This window comes from Oryctolagus cuniculus, chromosome 19 (assembly GCF_964237555.1).
Source record: "Oryctolagus cuniculus chromosome 19, mOryCun1.1, whole genome shotgun sequence".
NCBI lineage: Eukaryota > Metazoa > Chordata > Mammalia > Lagomorpha > Leporidae > Oryctolagus > Oryctolagus cuniculus.
In genome coordinates, this window is record NC_091450.1 from 17951859 (window position 1) to 17972906 (window position 21048).

At 43.9% G+C, this 21048-nt stretch overlaps 2 protein-coding genes across 2 annotated transcripts in view; one reads left to right on the forward strand and one right to left on the reverse strand.

Annotated features, from left to right (window-relative positions):
* The first annotated feature begins 136 nt into the window (after positions 1-136).
* On the forward strand, positions 137-19910 carry CRYM (crystallin mu). The gene is made up of 8 exons (XM_002711835.5): positions 137-419; positions 937-1090; positions 3746-3808; positions 8731-8832; positions 10641-10824; positions 16316-16437; positions 17059-17143; positions 19579-19910. Exons 1-8 carry the CDS (start codon positions 250-252, stop codon positions 19641-19643), a joined length of 945 nt encoding a protein of 314 aa, XP_002711881.1. The 5' UTR covers positions 137-249; the 3' UTR covers positions 19644-19910.
* ANKS4B (ankyrin repeat and sterile alpha motif domain containing 4B) overlaps positions 11392-21048 on the reverse strand; it is a 33375-nt gene continuing 23718 nt past the window's right edge. Inside the window, exon 3 of the transcript XR_011384664.1 lies at positions 11392-14060. The gene's annotated coding sequence lies outside the window, so the exon portion shown is untranslated. The remainder of the gene's footprint in view (positions 14061-21048) is intronic.

A 21048-nucleotide genomic window follows, 5' to 3' on the forward strand; every position in this document is an offset into this window, starting at 1 on the left:
CCTGCTTCCTCGATTCCATCCCTAGCTCGGGGTGGTGGGGGAGGGACCCATCCCATGCACTCTAAGGAGTCGGGGTGGGCAGAGGGGGCGGAGTCAGGCCTGAGGGGTGGGGCGGCTTTGCCCCGCCCCGGGAGGCTGGGCAGTGACCGGTAGGCGTCTCCGCAGCGCCGCGGGGCCCTCTCATATAAAGCACAGCCAAAGGAAAGTAAATCGCAGTGCCCAAGCTGAGGGTAGAAAGTAGGCGGCGACATGAGCCGGGCGCCAGCGTTCTTGAGCGCGGCCGAGGTGCAGGAGCACCTCCGCAGCTCCAGCCTCCTCATCCCGCCCCTGGAGGCGGCCCTGGCCAACTTCTCCAGCGGCCCCGACGGAGGGGTCATGCAGCCCGTGCGCACCGTGGTGCCGGTGGCCAAGCACAGGGGGTGAGTGCAGGCGGCCACCCCGGGGTGGGTGCTGGGGGGTGAGGGGAGGTTGTGAGTAAGGAAGGCCAGGACTAGAGGCAGGAAAGGAGGAAGAGGAGGAGCGCTAAGGGGAGGCTTGGGAGAAAGGAAGAGAGGGCTTGCTTAGTTATTGCTAATTAGCAACTGCCACTTAATCATGCACTCTCCACTGTGCCAAGTTGGCGCTTTACAGGTGTCACCTCGTTTAATTAACACATTCCCCCACATAAGCGGGTACTGATGTCACCGCTTTGCAGGTGGAAAGCAGACCCGGAGAGGTTAATTGACTTTCCCAAGCTGACACAGCTCGGAAGTAGCAGAGCTGGGATGATTTTCCCATCCAGAGCCACACTGTGGAAGGGAAGGGCAGAGGAATGGCCAGATGGGAGAGTGCCGGTGGAGCAGTGATGGAGGAGTGAGAGAGGAAGGTAGAGGAGAATTGATAGGAGACCTCAGCATGGATGGGAAAGGGTTGAAGCTGCTCCCCCTCTCCTTGTAGCTTCCTGGGGGTCATGCCAGCCTACAGTGCAGCAGAGGATGCTCTGACCACCAAGTTGGTCACCTTCTATGAGGGACACAGCGCCACCTCCACTGTCCCCTCCCACCAGGCTACTGTGCTACTCTTTGAACCAAGCAACGGATCCCTGCTGGCGGTGAGCAACTCCCTGGTGTGGGGGTGGGGGGAGGGCTGCTTTCAGATCTCAGATGAGAAGTTAGTCCTCCATGAGTAGGGGGAGTTCTGACCATGACCACATATGCCTCCCCCCACCATGATTGGATATCCATGACAATGAAACTTATCTGTGACCATGTCTCTTGTTCATATGACTGCTTAAAGATGCCATCAGCACCAGAGCCAACAGCTGCAGCCAGAGTGCTGCAGTGTGGAAATAATACTTGGTGATCACATCCTTCTTGCCTATGTTCTTGTCGTGGACTCAGATACACAGTTTGAACTAACCCGGTAGGACGGAAACATTTTTAATGACTCCCTATCAACATGGAGAGGAAAGGGTGTTCCGTGGTCTGTGGGAGTCTTTTCTGAGCTGTGTGCAGTGGCCTGTTGCAGGAGCTCACATTCACTGGGTATTTTTTAGGTGGCAGGCACTTTTCCAAACACCTCACATGTGTTAACCCACTTAATACTGAAAACCACATTATAAATTAGGTAATAACATCACCCACACTTTACAGATGTGGAAGCTGGGTCATGGGGCAACTATGCCAACGTACCCAGATTGAAGTAGCCAGTAAGTGTGAAGGCACTGTAAGTAGTTCATGTGAAATGCATCTTATTAAAAAAAAAAACTGCATGTGTTCATCTCGGAAAACTTTTTTATAAAGATTTTTTATTTATTTTCCTTGAAAGTCAGAGTTACACAGAGAGAGAAGGAGAGGGAGAGAGAGAGAGAAAGAGAGAGAGAGAGAGAGTTCTTCCATCCGATGATTCACTCCCCAGATGGCCGCAATGGCCGGAGCTGCACCGATCCGAAGCCAGGAGCCAGGAGTTTCTTCTGAGTCTCCCATGTGGGTGCAGGGGCCCAAGGACTTGGGCCATCTTCCACTGCCTTCCCAGGCCATGGCAGAGAGCTGGATCAGAATAGGAGCAGCCAGGACTAGAACTGGTGCCCATATGGGATGCTGGTGCTTCAGGCCAGGGCATTAACACACTACACCCCAGCGCTGGCCCCTCAAAAAACTTTTAAAAATTATTCTCTTTTGAGCCGGCGCCGTGGCTCAATAGGCTAATCCTCCACCTTGCGGCGCCGGCACACCGGGTTCTAGTCCCGGTTGGGGCGCTGGATTCTGTCCCGGTTGCCCCTCTTCCAGGCCAGCTCTCTGCTATGGCCCGGGAGTGCAGTGGAGGATGGCCCAGGTGCTTGGGCCCTGCACCCCATGGGAGACCAGGAAAAGCACCTGGCTCCTGGCTCCTGCCAGGATCAGCGCGGTGCGCCGGCTGCAGCGGCGGCCATTGGAGGGTGAACCAGCGGCAAAAAGGAAGACCTTTCTCTCTGTCTCTCTCTCTCACTGTCCACTCTGCCTGTCAAAAAAAAAAAAAAAAAAAAAAATTATTCTCTTTTAATTTTATTTTCTACCAACTTTTTAAAGGATCTTCGTGGCATTGCTAGGCTTCGCACCTGCCCAGTCTGAGTCCACAGCCTTTACCATCTTGAGACCATAAAATGCCTGTTCAGTTGTCACTTATTGAGCCCTTATTATCAGCCAGGCAGGAGATATTATTGATCACAATACAATTATGACAAATTCCTCAATAAACGTTTTTATTATCTCCCCTTCCCAATTTCTGGTGAGGTTGCTGAGGCTTGGATTAGTGAAACCACTTTGCTTGAGCTCCTGGTAACTGAAAGACCCAGGAATCACTGCTAGACTGTCTACCGTGGAGCTGGTACTCTAATTCTTGTGTTCTGTGTTCTATAAACTGGCTTATGGATCCTCCTTCCTTCTTCCTTGAATTTCTGGATCCCCAAGGAATACGTTTGTTACTCTAAGCAGAAAAGCTAGCTCTACCTGATCTGTGCTCATCCAATTAAGATGCCATCCAAACTACCTACCTGTAGGACCTGGGTCTTTGAAACTTGACCACAGGGCCTTAGCTCCTTGCCCAATCTGCTCAGTAGCTAGGTGCTTCAGCTAGCTACCTTTTGAGGGTCAACTGGGATGGATAACTTATTATGAGACAACAGTGCAAAGAGTGATTATTAACATCATCCATGCATAATTCTCAACCTTCACTAGCAGAATCACCTAAGAAGCTTTTAAAAATAAGTATGCCTGCATCCTACCCTCAGAGACTCAGATTCAGTTGATCTAAGGGTGGTGTTGGAATATCTGTTTCTTCACAGATTCCCCACATTGTAGCATAAGTTGAGAATCACTAAGGTAGCACTCCACGCTCCCTCCCCAAATGTCAATGACAATCATATTCCACAAGCCTCCCCCCTCCCTTACTTTGGTGTTTTAAGAGCATGAAAAAAAGGGGGGGGCAAATTCTGAGGGCCCACCATGTACTGGATGTTTCCATATGGGCCAGTGCATTTGGACTCACATTAACCCTCAGACTGGTTGGGATTAGTTTGTTTCTATAGACAAGGAAACCAATGCTTAGAGACTAAAATGTTCAACATTACCTATCAACAAGTGGAGGACTTCAATCCAAATCTGTTTCCAAGGTCAAGTATTTTGTAGGATTCTGTAACACTTCCTAGAGCTGCTTTTTCAGAACCACATCTGTCAGTCTAAGGGGTGGATGGGGATGACCTTGCTGACTGTCTCTCCTTCCCTCCAAGGTCATAGATGGAAATGTCATCACTGCTAAGAGAACAGCTGCAGTGTCTGCCATTGCCACCAAGGTAAGATGAGGGCATGGCTGAGCTGTCAGGCTTTGGCTGAGCTGGTGGGTCAAGTTGGGCTGCTCGATCTTGAAAGACTGAAGGAGAAGTGAGGAACTTTTTTTGGTTTTCCTGTAGACATAACTGAGACTCCATATGCCAAGTGTGAAATACCAGGTAAGCACAGTGATTTGTGAAGCTGTTAGCTACCATTTGATGTACATTACCAGATTTCCAGCACCTTGCATGTATCATTCTTTATCTTCCCACCAAAATGATTATCTCCATTTGCTGAGTATAACTGCAGCTCAGAAAGATTGTGTGAGGTTCCCAGGATTGCACAGCTTATAAATGATAGACTTTAATTAAAAACTTGACCTGGTTCCTAGAACTGTGTTTTTACCCCTGTACCAAACGATCCCTGTTAAGACAGGATGATTGCTCCATAGGTCAAAACCATTGCTACACAAGAGGCAGAGGGTGGGCAGAACACTTCTAAGCCAGACTCCTGTACTCATCCAGCCAGTATTGACTGTACTGCAGCAGTGAACACACAGGGGAGGTGGACAACAAACATTTTTAAAAACTTAAACTATGACTTTCTAAAAAAAAAGAATTTAAGAATGTTAATCTTTGTAATAAAACTTAATATATTTAATAATTGCATAATTAATATTTATTAATAAATAATAGTGTGTTCAGATCTTGCTAAAAAATTAAACCAACATAACCACATTGGACATTAGAAGTATGAATATAAAGCAGAATGGAAAGGTGTTGGGTGAGAGGACATTTACAATTGTCCCAGAAAGACCCTATTGAAAAGGTGCCATTTGAGTACAGGCTGCAGGTGGTGTGTGAGTGAACTCTTCAGACACATAGGGGCCACGTCAGGCAGGAGGAACAGCAAGAGCTGGGAGTGATGATGTTTCTAAGCAGCACTGAGGCACTGGGAAAAAAAAAAGATGTTATTTTTAGGGGTTAAAGAAAGGGAGGCTTAGAAAATGGAGTGTCTATGAAATGATTGGAATCTGGAATCTTTCACATTAAATGATGAATACAAGATCTCAGATGCTGCTTTTCCTAAGCAGAATAGAAATGTAGTGAGTAGGGAGTGGAGGGGGAGGGAAAATAGAGCAGCACAAACCAGGTGTTTTAGATTAAATGTCAAGGTTTTCTAAATACACGATGGAAAGAATATGAGGAATAATCTGATAATTGTATATTATGGGAGTAGACTACAGTACCAGCTCAGTAAACTGGTTTTTAATTATATGGAAACCAAATTTAGATCAAAATAAACAAAGACTCCTTGAAAGATGTTTGCAGGTAATTTATGATCAGAATGAATCCTATAATACTGCCTTGCATTTGTAGAGGATGTTGGCTTTTTTAAAAATAATTTCCAACTCATTGTGTGGACTTGGGGTTTTGTGAAGAAGACATGACAGGTATTATTATTGGCCTCATCTTACACGGGAGACTAGGGTCCCCTGAAATAGGGTAAGCAGGTACCTATGGTGTCTCCCAAGCCACATGGTCTTCTTGTCCTAGGTCAGTAGTTTCTTACACAGCTATGCAGCAGCATTACTTGGGAATTTAAAAAAAAAAAATACAGAGTTCCAGAACTACTAAATTGAAATTGCTGGCAGCTAGGTGTAGGAAGCTAGCCTTTTAAAAAATTATCCCTAGTTGATTCTGATGACCAACTAGGTTTGGGAATGCACTGTGGTGGACCCAGCCCTCAGTAACGCTAGGCTTTGTTGCATTAAGAAACACCTGCACTCCTAGAAGGGTCCAGAAACCTTGAAGTTTAGTCCTAGCCTTATTCCCTAGGGCTCATGTGGGCTATCTCAATAAGAAACAAAGAGTCTATTTTACTTTTTGCTTTGTTGAATGTTTTCTTGTTCACCTAGTCTCTTTCATTTAAGGCTTTGGAGTATAACAAGTATAGGACACTCTAGGGGTCTGATGTGCACAATAACTTCTTTGTGCTTGGGTTTTATATAACCTTAGTTAAGGATTCTGACATGCTTTTTCTAAGGTGACTTATCCCTCACATGGAATTATTTAACAAATATTTGAGTGTGTTCCAGGTGCCAGGATCTGTGCTCAGTAAGGGACAAAGAATTGAGCAAACCCAGATATATTTATCCATAATATGCTGTAATATTAATCCAAAGATTACACCAGTCAATGTGGAACTACACCCCTGAAAAGTGCTATGAGAGCACCAAATTGGTGATCTATAAAATCCAGGAAGGCTTTTGAGCTCAAATCTGAAGGATAATGGTTCCTCAAGAGAGGTAGAGAGGAAAGCATTCCAGAAAGAAGGAAGAATCTATGCAAAGGATTGACAGAGGCATAGATGCTTCGATCTGGAAGACAGCAAGTGTATAGGGAACATGCATGAGGGTGCTGGGGAGATGGAGGGCCAGATCCTATAAACCTTGGTAAATGCAAGAGAAAGTGGACTTTAGTTATTTAAATAAGAAACCTAGAAGATTCATATACAAGTTCTTTATTAACTATAAACTTATGAGAAAAAAAATGAAATGCCACTAATACTGATAAAATTGAATAAGTCTTATAAATATTTATACTATTTAAGAAAAAAGATGTCTGTGATAACATCATTACCAGATCAACAAATTTTCAAGTAAAGCAACCAAGAATTACGGGTTTAATTTCAGAGGTTTAAGGTCACTTTTACAGAATACTGTCACAATTTCTGAAGCACAAATGGGCCTCCACAAATAGATTCATAGTAACCAAGAACAGAAAAAAATAGTAGCAGTTAAGGAAATATTACCTAATTCTTTTTACCAGATAAAAGCATAAAGTGGTGGGTATTATGGATATTTTCATTTTAAAACATTTGCAGATCAGATTTTTTGAACTATATTTCATGGTACAGAATGGCACCACTCCTTCATGTCTGCAAATACTTCCAAGACTTTTGCTAGTAATTCATCGTACAGAAAACTCGCTTTCAAGGTTATACTCCAGAATATCAATGAGTAACATCATGAAAAATGAGAGACTCAAGGAGCTCAAATTTTACTAAATGAAATAGTAAAAAAGCAAAATATTCTGTGAAAGGCAAGTAATGTGTTTCACCTTTACCAGTGGTTCTAAACCAAAGAAGATTTTGCCACCTGGCCCAGAAATGGTTAACAACATTTGGAGACATTTTTGGTGCCCGCAACTAGAGGGGTGGGAGAGGCAACAGGCATCTAACAGATAGAGCCCAGGGCTGCTGTTCAGCCCCCATTTCTCCCCAGGACAGCCACCTTCCCCAGCAAGAAATGAGCCAGGCCAAAGTTCGGGAGTGCCAAGGTTAAGAACCCCTGATCTTCTTGTAGGTCATAATAAGTATGCACTAATTCTGTGTAAATAAGACTGCCACTGTCTTTATGGGGCTTACAGGACAGTTACAAGAAAATAAATCCATAAGCAAATAAATTGTTTGAAGCAGTGAATTTGATCAGGGAAGTCAGAAAGACTTCATTGAGAGATGACCCTTGATACAAGTTGGTGACAGACTGCAGCCCTCAGACACACATCTACCCTCGGGGGTATCTAAATGCCAGCTCTATCCTTGTCTTGACAGGGACACAGAGCCTGTGAAATGATCCACAAAGAGTGTATCAATTTTCTATGCACCCAAATAAACCTTTTAAAAATATTTTATTTATTAATTTATTTGAGAAGTAAAGTGACAGGAACAAACAGAAGGGGGAGAGGGAGGGAAGGAGGGAGGGAGAGAGAGAGAGAGAGAGAGAGTCTGTCTTCATCTGCTGGTTCACTCCCCAAATGGCCAAAAGCAGCCAGGGCTGGACCAGGCTGAAACCAGACCTAGAAAAAAATACTGGTCTCCCACATGGGTCAGGAGCCCAAGAACTTGGGCCATCTATCACTGCTTTCCCAAGTACATTAGTAAGGGAGCTGGATTGGAAGTGGAGCAGCCAGGATTGGAACTGTTGCTCACAGGGGATGCAGCTTCACGAGCGATACCTCAACCAGCTGCTCCACAATGCTGGTCCCAAACTTATCTTTTAATTTTACTATTTGATGAGCTTTCTGAAGTCCTCTTGCATAGCTGAGAAACCTGAGGGCACACATTCCAGGCAGCTCTTAGGAGCAGCATGGTGGGGCCAGCATTGTGGCATAGTGAGCAAAACCACCACCTGTGGCACTAGCAACCCATATGGACACTGGTTCTAGTCCCATCCACACCCAATCCAACTCCCTGCTAAGGGCCTAGGAAAAGCAGCAGAAGATGGTCCAAGTGTTTGACCTTCTACCACGCACATGGGAATCCCAGATGAAGCTCCTGGCTTCTGCCTGGCCCAGCACTGGCCATTGCCACCATCTAGGGAGTGTACCAGCAGATGGAAGATCCCTCTGTGTATCTCTTCCTCTCTCGGTAACTCTTACTTTCAGATAAATAAATAAATCTTAAGGGAAAAAGAAGCAGCAGCATGGTGCTCCAGGGCTTGCTTAGCAGGTATCTGAGATAGGGAAGCACAGAAGAAAAAACATTCACTTTGCAATATAGAAGTGGTTTTGCAGCCTCACAGTGTCATTTAATAGTTGTAGGACCCCTGAGCAGGTTACCTAATCTCTCAGGACCCTAATCTCCTTATCTGGAAGAGGAGAGTGACAATAGGAGTCTCTATAGGGCCTTCATACAGACTAAATGAGATTGTGAGGATAAAGCACTGGCATATGCTGGGTGTCCAGTGAAGGTTCACTCCTTCCTTTCTTCCCCATTCCACAGAGGGGAAACTGAAACGCAGAACAACATCTCCTGATTGCCTACATGCTCTCGAGGGAGCTGAAGATAAGGCAAATGTCTCCTGAAATTCAAACCCTGTTTGATTTGCACCTTGGCTGCTAGTGTCTCCTTTGACCTTGCCCCCCTCATTTCTTTCAAATAGTTTTTGAAGCCCCCCAGCAGTGAAGTGCTGTGCATCCTTGGGGCCGGGGTCCAGGCCTACAGCCATTATGAAATCTTCACCGAGCAGTTCTCCTTCAAGGAGGTAAGTCCAGGAGGAGTGGGGAGAGAAGAGGGAGAGGAGCGGCAGCGAGCTGAGTCTGTACTCCCTCACTGGGACGCCGAGTACTCAGAAATCATTAAGTTGACAGCCTGATCTAGGCTCTTGTTTTAAAGACTTCCAAGAAGCCCTGACGGAGGTGGAGAGTCTGAGAAGGTCAAATCACCTTTATTCAGTTTCTCAGTTCACAGGGCGTGTGCCTGAGAACATGGCAAGCTACTCAGTAAGTCGAAGGATTCTGTTATGTTCATCAGATACATTCGGGAAGCTGGAATCAGAAACAGAGTGAGCACTCAAACCTAGGCAAGTCAATATGCAACATGGGTGCCCCAAGTGACATCTTTACTACTTCATCAAACACCTATTCCCCTACAACCCCACTTCAAATGCTTTTTTATCTGCATTCAAAGATGAGCATTTACCATTTTCCAGTCTTCTTTTATCAGCTTTTTATAAGTTTTAATCATATGAGAATGCACAGTTACATATCCTGTCTTCATCAAATGATCTAACATGATCACCTTTACAGACTGTCCAATTTTTGCATAATATTTGCATAGTTTTCTATCAAGAAGGGTGACATGGTTAACTATTCCCTTGTAACTAGGAGAAATGTGTTATTTTCCACCTTGACTTTATTTCTACCTTGACTTTATTTAGACATTAAGTTTATTTCTATATCTGTTGTATTTCCTTATGAGAGATTCTTTAGGCCTTTTTTCAGTTGAAGGCTGACAACCTTGGACCCACACTTTGAAACCTGTTAAGCTAGCAAATACACAGCTTTTGATGAAGTCAGTAACACCCACCAGTCCCCAGAACCTTCCAGAATTGTAATTGTACCAGAATTCTTGGCCTTTTTGCTAGGCTTATCATTCACCTCCCACTCTTTACATACCCTCCCTACATACCTTTCAGAGATCAAGTTCCATGCAGGACACTGCCATAAGTCATCCTTTTTATGAATCTCACACCACTCATCTCCTTTACAAGATCTCAGAAGTATGAGTACTTAATCTGATGTGTATAAAGTTAATTGAAAATAGATCTTAGTAAAAAACAAGAATGGAATAGGAGAGGGAGGAGAAAGAAGTGGGGGGGGAGGGCTGATGGGAGGGCAGGTGCAGTGGGAAGAATCACTATGTTCCTAAGGTTGTATTTACGAAGTTTGTATACCTTAAATAAGCGGTTTCTAGGGGGAAAAAGTGTGAGTCACATACTCACCTGGCCCAGTTATCATTTGCATTTTATAGACATGATAACTGAGTGAGGTGAAGTATGAGTGGGCCTGCAAGAAATTCATGGAAAATGAGTACGATAAGAAATAAAATTATTCATGGATTTAAGATTTTTTTGCACCCAAAATCCTCTCATTCCATTTTTCCATGAACTTTTTGAAGTATCCTCATACTTTTAAGAACAGTAAGTTACAAAGCAAAGACTCTTTCTGAACCTGCCTGGCCCCAGAAGTTACTCTGCTAATCATCAAGCTGTACAGTAGCTGTTATGCTACTGAAACTGTGTTCTGTCCTAGAATTGAAGAACTTCTACAATTTCCTGAAAGAGAAAGTGGTAAAGAAAGCTCAGTCATGGTACTTTCAAATACCTGGCCAGGAGTCTGTCCAGATTAACACAGGATCTTTTAACAAACGTCCATTCTTCCTAGGGAATGATTTAGAGAACCACTGATGCTACTCCAGAGGGATTCAGCTTCCCCTTAGCACCCCTGGTCTCAGTGGAACCTAAGAGCCCAAAATAAGGCACCAATGTTCCTCTTCTTATCTCCAATGAAGGTGAGGATATGGAACCGCACTAAAGAAAATGCAGAGAAGTTTGCAGACACAGTGCAAGGGGAGGTACGGGTCTGTTCATCGGTCCAGGAGGCTGTGACAGGTGCTGATGTGATTATCACAGTCACCATGGCAACAGAGCCCATTTTGTTTGGTGAATGGGTGAAGCCAGGTGCGCACATCAATGGTAAGTACAGTGGTTCCACGAGCCATGAATAGGTAGGTAGTGGCCAGATTCTTCCCCAGATTACACTCAGGACCTCCATCTACAGAGCCGATTTACTCACTGTGCAGCATGTCCAGGGCCTTTTAAGGGCCTTGAAAATACATAAGCCCTGAAAAGTAATTGCTCCAAAATCTGAAAGGAAATTAGACATGAAACTAATATTGAATTAATTAATACCTTATAAAATGTAACATTGTGGCAAATTGTCAGTCACAACTCAGTTCTTTTTTTCACACATAAAATTATATGTTTTTATAGAGTACCCTGTGATGTTTTGATACAGGTAGGTATACATTTTGTAATATTAGAATCATGGTAAGCATATCTGTTGCCTCAAACATTTATCATTTCTTTGTAGTTAGCTGTGGAGGGAAAGAATTTCTGGTGTTCTCTGACATAGTAGGGTGATTATAATGATAATGTAGTGTATGTTTCAGAAAAGCTAGAACAAAGGATTTTGAATGCATTCGCAGCTCAGATATTAAATGTAATGAAGTAAAATTACAAAGTCCAAATTAATCACTTGGGTTTTCTTAAATTTTTTATTGATTTGAGTTCATTTTATTTGAAAGAGAGATGGATAGAAAGAGATATTCGATTCACTTGTTCACTCCACAAATGCCTTCAATAGCCAGGAGCCTGGAACTCCATCTAGCTCTTTCCCATGGGTCACAGGGACCCAAGTACTTCAGCCATCATCTACTGCTTCCCATGGTGCACATTAGTGGGAAGCCAGATTGGAATCAAAGGACCTGGGACTTGAACCAGGCATCTCAGAGCAGTTATTCCAAGCAGCGAGTTAACCACTATGCCAAGCTACCCCTCCCCAATCATTTATTCATAATTGTTAGAATTATACAACTTTTCCAGAGGCTAGCATTGTGGTATAGTGGATAAAGCACCACTGTGACCCTGGCATTCCATATGAGTGCCAGTTCCTGTCCTGGCTGCTCCACTTCCAATTCAGTTCCCTGCTAATGGCCTAGGAAAAACAATGAAGTATGGCCCAAGTTTTGGGCCACTCATATGGGAGACTCAGATGAAGCTCCTGACTTTGGAATGGCCCAGCCCTGGCCATTGTGGCCATCTGGTGAATGAGCCAGCAGATGGAGAATCGATTCTCTCTTCTCTCTGTCTCTCTCTCTCTCCTCTCCCCTCTCCCCTCTCCCTTTTCTTCCTCCCCCTCCGCTCTCCCCTCTCTCCCTCCCGCTTCCCCTCTCCCCACTCTCCTCCCAACTGTAACCCTGACTTTCAAATAACAAAAAGCTTTTCCAAAAAATTATAATACTAAAGACATTTCATGTGATTGTGATAGGGTGGGGAGTAGGAGAGAAGACTCAAAACATAAGGGTACCTGGCACTTCTGAAGATCTTCAAACAGCCCTAAGGATTATAACAAGAGATGTTCAAATACTATTGTATGTATTTTCTAAATACTATATATGTATTATATCATTTAATTCTTACAACAACCTTAGGAGGAGGGAATTATTTTTGTAACCACAATTTCACAGGTGAGTAAACTAAGGCATTTAGATTAAGTAATTTACCCAAAGTCAGAAGTTGTTGGAGGCAGAACTAGGATTTGAACTGTGGCACTCTACACTCAGTGGCCATGCTTTTACATCATCCTCCATATTATCTTCCAATCCTGGTGAGCAGAGCAGGCAAAGATGAGAAGATTTAAAGATGGCATCAAGGGCAGGCATCGAGGCACAATGGTTAAGATTCACTTGGGACACACACATCCCATATTGGAGTGCCTAGGTTCAAGTCCCCACTTGAAATCCCAATCCAGCTTCCTGTTAATATATGCACCCTAGGATAGCTTAAGTACATGGATCCTTGCTACCCACATGGGAAACTTGGTTCCTGACTTCAGCCTGGCCCAGCCTTGGCTGTTGTGGGCATTTGGTGTGTGAATCAGCAAAAAAGAAGGTTTCTCTCTCTCTCTCTCTCTCTCTCTCTCTCTCTCTCTCTCTCTGTGTGTGTGTGTGTGTGTCTGCCTATCAAATAAATATAAATAAAACTTGGAAAAACATAAAGATGATATTATACCCATGTTTTAGTTACAAGCATATGGTGTGAACTCAGAACTTAGCTCTGCACACATGGGCAGATGAGTAGGCAAGAGCTAGATAAAATAACATATTCATTCATAAATGTTTACTGATGCCACATGCCAGGCATGTTTCTAGATGTTGAGATGCCACAATAAACCATGTACTCAAGGTCACTGCTTTCCTGGTTGTTGCATTCTAACAGAGGGAGATAAGCAACAAACAAAAGAACACTAGATAAAATAGGTATTTATAACTAAAGATGAGACTCTGAAGGAAATAAGACATGATGTGAGAGTCTGATAGTGGAAGTAGAAAGTGGAAGGAGAGGTAAGTTCTTTATCAACAGGGTTATCTGAGAAGCTCTCTGAAGTCATTTTTCAAAAGTTCTGTTTATTCATTCATGAATTCATTGTTTGAGTGATAGATAGAGAAAGCTCCCATCTACTTGTTCACTCCATAAATGCCTGCAACAGCCAGGGATGGTCCAAACCGAAGCCTGGAGCCAGTAACTCAATCCAGATCTTCCACAAGAGTGACAGGGACCATACTAATTGACTCCTCACCTGCTGCCTTCCAGGGTGTGCATTATCAGGAAGCTGGAATCAGGAGCAGAGCCAGGACTTAAACACAGGCACCCCAATATGGGATGCTGGTGTCCTAAGCAGCCTATTAACAGCTGTACCAAACACCTGCTCCTGAGATCTTTGTTGAGCCATGGTCTGAATAGTAAGGAGGAGTCAGCCATGCCAAGAGCTAAAGGAAAGGCATTCCAGGTGGAGGGAACACCAAATGCAAGGGCCCTACAAACGAAGTGAATGTGGCACAACATGGAATGGGGCAAAATAAACTGGAAGTCTCAGCCTGCGGGAGGCTGGTGTCATGATGTGGGTCCAGGGAGTAGAGAAGAGGTGGATCAAGGCTGACTTTAGGGACAAAATGACCATTTCTGGAAGGACTTGAGAAGTCAAGAGGAACAATTTCTTGGTGAAATGGGTTCTCAAGGATGCGGCTAAATCTTCAGAGCTGATTTTTTTTCTTCTCTCTCTCTCTCAGCTTAAAACAGCACATTGCTCTCTCCCAGTTTCTGTGGTTCAGGAGTTGGGGTGTGGGTGAGCCAGCTCCTTTCTCAGTCTCCTGAGGATGAAATCAGATGTTATACATGCTGCAGTCTCATTTAGTGCCCAAGGTCCAACCTCACCCACTGTGCAGAACAAGCTCCTTATGTCCTAGGATGGAGGTCCACATTTCCTTGGGGCTTCCCTCAGCTCCTGGGGCTCTCCCACATTCCTTATCATGTGAACCCTCCTCCCTCCAACCTTCCTGTAGGCTGGGCCCCTCTCTCACTCTGAATCTCCAGGAAGGACTGACTTGATTTTCAGGCAAGGCTTCATTTACAGTTCCCTAGCCTAGAAACAAAATCGGTTTATATTGTCATTGTATTTCAAAAGAAGTTTATATTGCTAATTGTTTATATTGTAATTGTACATTCAAAAAAGTTTATTGCAAGTGCAAACAAGAGGACAACACCAAACAATAGAGTTGACTTAGTTTATAGCTCAACTGAGAGGCAGGATCAGTTCCGCTATTGAATACGCTTCCCTCATCTTGTCCCTACAGCACCCCACCAGCCAATCCTGCGACCCTCACTCATTCTCATCCCCACTGAAGCAAGGCCAGAGCCCAGTCTGAGACAGAACCCTCCTCTGCTGCCTGGCCCACCTCCAACTGTTTGCATGGCCTCACACAACCCTTTGGGAACTTGCTCCTAAGTAGCGATGGTCTGGGGGGAAACAGTGCATGAGGATGGATGGCCTGAGAAACTGGGGTGTTTTTTTCCCACCAGCTTATGATTATTTACGAGCTTCATTAGCTAGGGCTTTTGTTCACTAGAACTCCCCATACAAATAACCTTCAAGATGGACGTTTTGCACCACTCTTTTTGGAAATTAGAGTACGAGAGAACAGAAGAGGGAATAAATTGGGAAAATTGGAAGGTAGTACAAGAAGGCATATAAATGCTGCCTTATAACTATATAAGGCTTTATAACTGTCTTCAAAGCCAACAGATGTGTTTTGTTTGGACCATGAACTGTTCTAGAAATTGAGAAATAACATGCAAATAGATTTCCTGCTTCTCTTTTTTTTTTAATAAAGAAAAATGGGAGTATCTGTTAACAGTGGACATGTATTCACACATGGCAATAATTAGCTGGAGTGAACAACGGTGCTCCCGTGAGAAGGGCCTGCTTTCTGTGCACCTCCAAGCCAATCCCTTCTGGCCAACTTAGCTCCTTTTCATTGCCTGCCTGGTTCCACAGGCATTTGGTTGCAGCCGCCCCAGTGCCAGGAGGCCTGATGTGTTGCATTCATTGTTTGGCTCCTGGGATCTGTGGAGGTTGTGAAAGCTCAAGGCCCAGAAGGAGCCAGGTTTCTTGGTACTGGGGTTTCTCGGTGACCTTGATGCTGGGCTGTTTTGTCATGAGTTAAGAGAGAAGTAGTTGGGAGTGAGGCATGGGAGTAATTGAAGAGTGAGCAGGCAGACAGAAGGTAAAGAGGGTGGGGTACGTGATGTTTGTCTTTCAGGGTGTTTGTAAGGAAGTCATGGCTCCTGATAAGTGGGAGAGACGTGAAAGCCGGTGTGTTCTCACAGACTTAGGTTCACTGATGTGATGCAAAAAAATGTGTGAGGAAAATGGAATTAGATGTTTATTTGTGGGTATAAAAAATTTCAAAGTCCCTGCGTAGTTTTTTTTTTTCATAAAATGCATTTTTCATGACCTTTTTGAAGATCTCTTGTATGCATTGATTTCAATTTTCTTTTCATCAAAACACACTTATCTCTCTTTTTTTTTTTTTTTTTTTTTTTTACTGTTCTGTATCTCTGAGCAAATTTATTTTTAGAGGTCCTTATTGGTTTATGTTCATTTCAAAGGAAAGATTTGCATTCTTCATCTTAGTTATTTTCCAATATATAAAAGTTTGTCTTTCATTTCCATTTTCCATGAACATTTTGAAGTTCCCTCCTAGATAACCTTGGTGAGAACCTTCACTTCTCTGAGCCTCAGTTTATGCATCTGTTAAGTGAGACTCAAACATTGAAGCATACTAGTGAGAACTATAAATAGTATGTGTTAAACATCCCAAAGAGAGAAAGCACCCAATGAATGAATGCAAAGTCACCTCAAATCTTAGGAATGAGGTAGGGCATGAAATGGAAAACAATGGTAGGTGTTATTCTTAATAAACCTGCAGTCTTACTGATGGGGAGAGGCTTGGCCTGGGAGGGGGTTAAGGAGTCTGGATCTTTCAGCCCCTTCTTACCCAGGGGGATCCTTTTAGCATCTCTTGGGGCCATTTCTGTGCTCAGGGCTTGTTTTGCTGTTTCATAGCCATCGGTGCCAGCAGACCTGACTGGAGAGAGCTGGATGATGAGCTCATGAAGCAGGCGGTGCTGTATGTGGATTCTCAGGAGGCTGCCCTGAAGGAGTCTGGCGATGTCCTCTTGTCTGGGGTGAGCTCCCTCTCACCTGTCAGGGGTGTCATGAATGTCCCCTTCAGTTTGGCTTGCCCCAGGCCCTGGTCACCAAACTTTCTTGAGGGGAAGGAACCCCTTACCATCTAGCAAACCTTTTTTAATCCCATTGCAGAAGAACACGGCCATTATAGTGGTGACATGTGCCTTCCTGTCCCCTTAGCCTGGCGAGAGAAGCTTGGTGGATTTTCTACTGGGCTAGCCTCTAGACAGTGGGATTGGGGCAGCCTGGAAACCCACCCAGTGTAGCCAGCACAATAGGACTGTGATCGGCCACCTTCTGGCTGCCTTTTCCTCTTATGATACAAACATAGAAGAAGGAGGTTGCTGAAATGTGTATTCAGATAAGAAACTGCCTATTCCTCATGGACCTAGGGACCTGGCAGAGCAGCCTCCTAGGGACAGACTTGCATCTCCTACTTCATGAAATTACAAAAGCAGATGTTACTCAAAGAGCGATTTCAGGGGCCAGTGGTCTCCCTGATATCATCCACTTTACAAACAGTCCTTTTTTCGTTGTTTCGGAACATCGTGTGCTAGCTGCAGAGGCTAACCCTGACTTGAGCTTCGTGCCTGGGTCCATGTGTGTTTGTTTCACAGGCTGAGATCTTCGCTGAGCTGGGAGAAGTGGTGAAGGGGGTGAAGCCAGCCCACTGTGAGAAGACCACAGTGTTCAAGTCTTTGGGTAAGAACCATTGTTCCCTGGACACAACTCCAACCAGAACACAAAGCAGGTTTACCCACTAGTGGAAAGAGAGATGACTCATCAGGTTCTGTAGCTAAATCATGTGGAATCCATCCTCCTGGTCAATTATTTACATGTCTTAGCAGAGCATGACATGAACCTTAAGCCCATGAACCCTGAAATGGGCAGTCCTGTGTTGGAGTCCCTTCTCTGCCACAGACTGGATGTGTGTTCCAGGGCAAATGACCTGACCTCTGTGAACCAGTTTCCTCACCAGCTTCTACCTTGAATTGTTGTGAGGATCAAGATATGCATTGAGAATGATTTGCTCAGAAAAAAGTGTCAGCAATAAATCAGGCTTATAGCTAAAGGAAACTCAGAAGAGAAGTCCTTCAGAGATAGAGGGCAAGGAATAAAGATGTTAAAAGCAGAGGTCAGGAGTGATGCAGTGAGTTAGGCCACTGTGAGACACATGCATCCTATACCAGAGTGCTGGTTCAAGTTAGGCCTATTCTGCTTCTGATCTAGTATTCCGCTAATTCACCTCGGAGGTAGCAGATGGTGGCTCAAGTGGTTGAAGTCCTGCTACCATTTGGAAGAACTGGATGGAGCTCCTGGCTCCTGGTTTTGGTCTGGCCCAGCTCTGGTTATTGTGGCCATTTGGGAAGTGAACCAGTGGGTAGAAGATCTCTCTCTGTCCCCCTCCCACACCCGCCCTTATTTATTAAAATAAATAAACACGTGGAAGGGGAGGGAAGAGAGGAAGAGCTTAAGGGAAATGGCAGAGAACCAACCTGCACGAGATTCAGCCAGGAAGCACAGCCTGAGATAGCTTCATCCCCTCCTTCCACACCCTCCCACTTGTACTTTGAGGAGGGCACCCTTTTCCACCAGAGCTGGTGAGGGTAGAAAGCCAAAAAAGGGTGGGCTCCCAGTGGCCTGCCTGCCCCTTGGCTCAGCTGTCTCACTCTCCCAGATTTCAGGAGACAGAATTACATGAGAACAGATCTGATAGTCACTGCTACACCTAAAATATTGACGTACTCCCAAACCTGTTGGTACATAGCTGCTACCCTGAGTACCTTACAAATGCCTTCTGTCCATCTCCCACATCCTCTATACTTCTTCACAATCAAACAAGGAAAGCTGGAAGGCTTTGTTGGACATTAAAAGTGTTCTGGCCCCCCAGCCATCAGGATACTATGTCGTCAGATAGTATCCATGCATTGGCGGTTATTAAGTATTTTTAAAGTTGTTCCTGCACTGAAACATGGGCAAAGGCAGGGTGATCTTTGTCAGGGCTGGTTCACAAATACCACACTGAACTAGTTCTGTCTGAATGTTTCAGAGTTCACAGCAAATCTGATGTCATCTAGCTTACCTAACTCATTAAGTCCCAAGTTTTGGATTCTGGGGATATTTTGACATATTTATTTCAAAATTCCCACAGCTGGTATATTTATTGCTAAATTTAAATCTTTAAAGGTGTCCAATAAATAGGACAGTAGGACATAGTTAAGGAGATAAAGTATTGCTCCTAAAACCTGCTCTCCCCTTTTGAACAATTTTCATTGCCACCTTTAGAGATCTGGTTTATTGGCACATCCCTTCATTTAACAAATGCAAATTAAGCGCTGTATACACAGTATACACTGTGCTGGGTGCAGAGGTTAAGGTCTGTATCCCAAACTACAGGTAAAGTATCTTTCATCCAAAAAGCTTAAGACCAGAAGTGTTGCCTAGATTTACCAGTTAAGTATCTCCGATCTGAAAATCTGAAATGCTCTGAAATCCAAAACGTTTTGAGCATCATCTCAGCACTGGAAAAGTTTCAGATTTTAGAGCATTTTGTCTCAAATTTTCAGATGAGGATGCTTGTCCTAAGACAAAGAGATAGGCTAAAGTTTGATGGCCAAACCCAGCTTACCACCTATTTTTGCATGACCCTCAAGCTGGAAATGGATTTTACATTTTCAAATGATTTTTATGGTTATTTCATGACACATGAAAATGATCTGAAATTTGAACATCAGTGTCCATAGTAAAGGTTTATTGGAACACAAGTAGGTTCATATGTTTACCTCTTGTCTACAGCTGCTTTCCCACTATTTGGACAGAATTGAATAATGGTGGCAGACTATATGGCCCACAAAATCTAAAATATTTACTGTCTGACTCTTTATTGAAAGTTTGCAAACCCCTGAACTATACCTTGAAGGAAACACCATTTTTTCAGTGGGCATCTCTTGCTTAGTAACATAATCCCTGGCTTGTTCTGCCCTTCACAGAAAATCCAAGACTGAGCTTACTTCTGGGTATCAATCCCAGATGGACACTAGCAGCAAAAATATCTGACAGCTGCCAGTCATGGGGCCAGGGTTGTTTCAGAAAAAATTATGCTGGCAAAATGTCAACCAAATTTCTTTATGTTCCAGGAATGGCAGTGGAAGACATGGTTGCAGCCAAACTAGTGTATGATTCCTGGTCATCTGCTAAATAAAACAAAGATAGTTCATGTTGCTATGGATGCTGCAGCTTGAGGAATGTTGCAGCTGATAATCTCATAATTCTAGATCAAGTGGGGGAGCCCAGATTCCAGTGAACTCTGGTTTTGTGCTTATGTCTAACCCTAAATACTGGGATCCCCATTCGTGTTTGTAGTTGGAAAACAAAACCTCTGGTTGTACCAAGTTATAGTAGCATCTCTTTCCCTTGTGTTTTACTACCCTTTGTGTTTCCCTGCAATAAAGCATTTTCTGACTCTGTAGTGTTTGCTCTGCTAACTTCTGTATCTCATGGCAGGAGAAATGATGGTGATGAGGTTCTTCCATTCATTCCCTTTGGGAATTCTAGTGACTATAATTGAATATTTTTTATTTTTTTAAAATGGAGATATAACTCACATACCATAAAATCATTATTTCAAAGTGTACATTTCAGTGGTTTTGAAGCGCATGCACAGAGTTGCACAACTACCTTCATTCTCTAATTCTAGAACATTTTCATTATCCAAAAAGGAACCTGATGCCCATTAACAGTCATTATCCATTCACCCCTTTTCCCAACTGCTGGAAACCACTAAGCTACTTCCTACCTCTATGGATTTGCCGGCCCCTTCTGGACATTTCTCATACATGAAATCATACATTGTGTAGACTTCCTAAAATATAAAGGAACAATGGGTTTCTGTATAGATCAGGACTCCTTTGGTCACAAGTGGTAGAGACCACATCTCAAACTACCTTAAGCTGAATGAGTGAGTGAATGAGGGAATGCATGAGGAACTGAATGTGATGTCTCTTGTAATTAACAAGCACACAGGTAGCTGGTTTCAGCTATAGTTGTGTTCAGGGTGCCAGGTGTCATCAGGACCCAGTGTTGTTCCTAGGTTCTGTATTCTTCAGCATTGGATTAACAAGCAAATTGTCCCCTGCTGAGGCAGGACAGTTGCCAGCAGCCCCCCGAATTATATTCTTCTTTAGCAACCTTAGCATAAAACAGAGATTCTCTTCCTCCACAGTTAGAAGACTCAGAATTGAGACTCCCTGAATCATGTAGGTCACGTGCCCATTCCTGGGCCTGAAAGAAATGGAATAATGTTTGGCCACGCTTAGACCATGTGCCTGTCACCATTGTGTTGTCCAGGCAGATTTATTGGCCAGGCCTGTTTCACTTGCCCATCCTTGAGGTCAGGAGTAGAATCAGCCCATCTGACCACAACAACTGACAAAAGGGAAGGAGTCATTCACCTTGACAAGGGAAGGCAAAATCTACAAATGACCACTATGGAGTCTGTCTTGAAAAGGCCAGCAGGACTTACCTCTTCTACCTGCTCAACATACAGATGGGGAAACTGAGTTGCTGGGATGCTGTCTCCTGAATCATCAGAAGAGTTATGTTGCCTT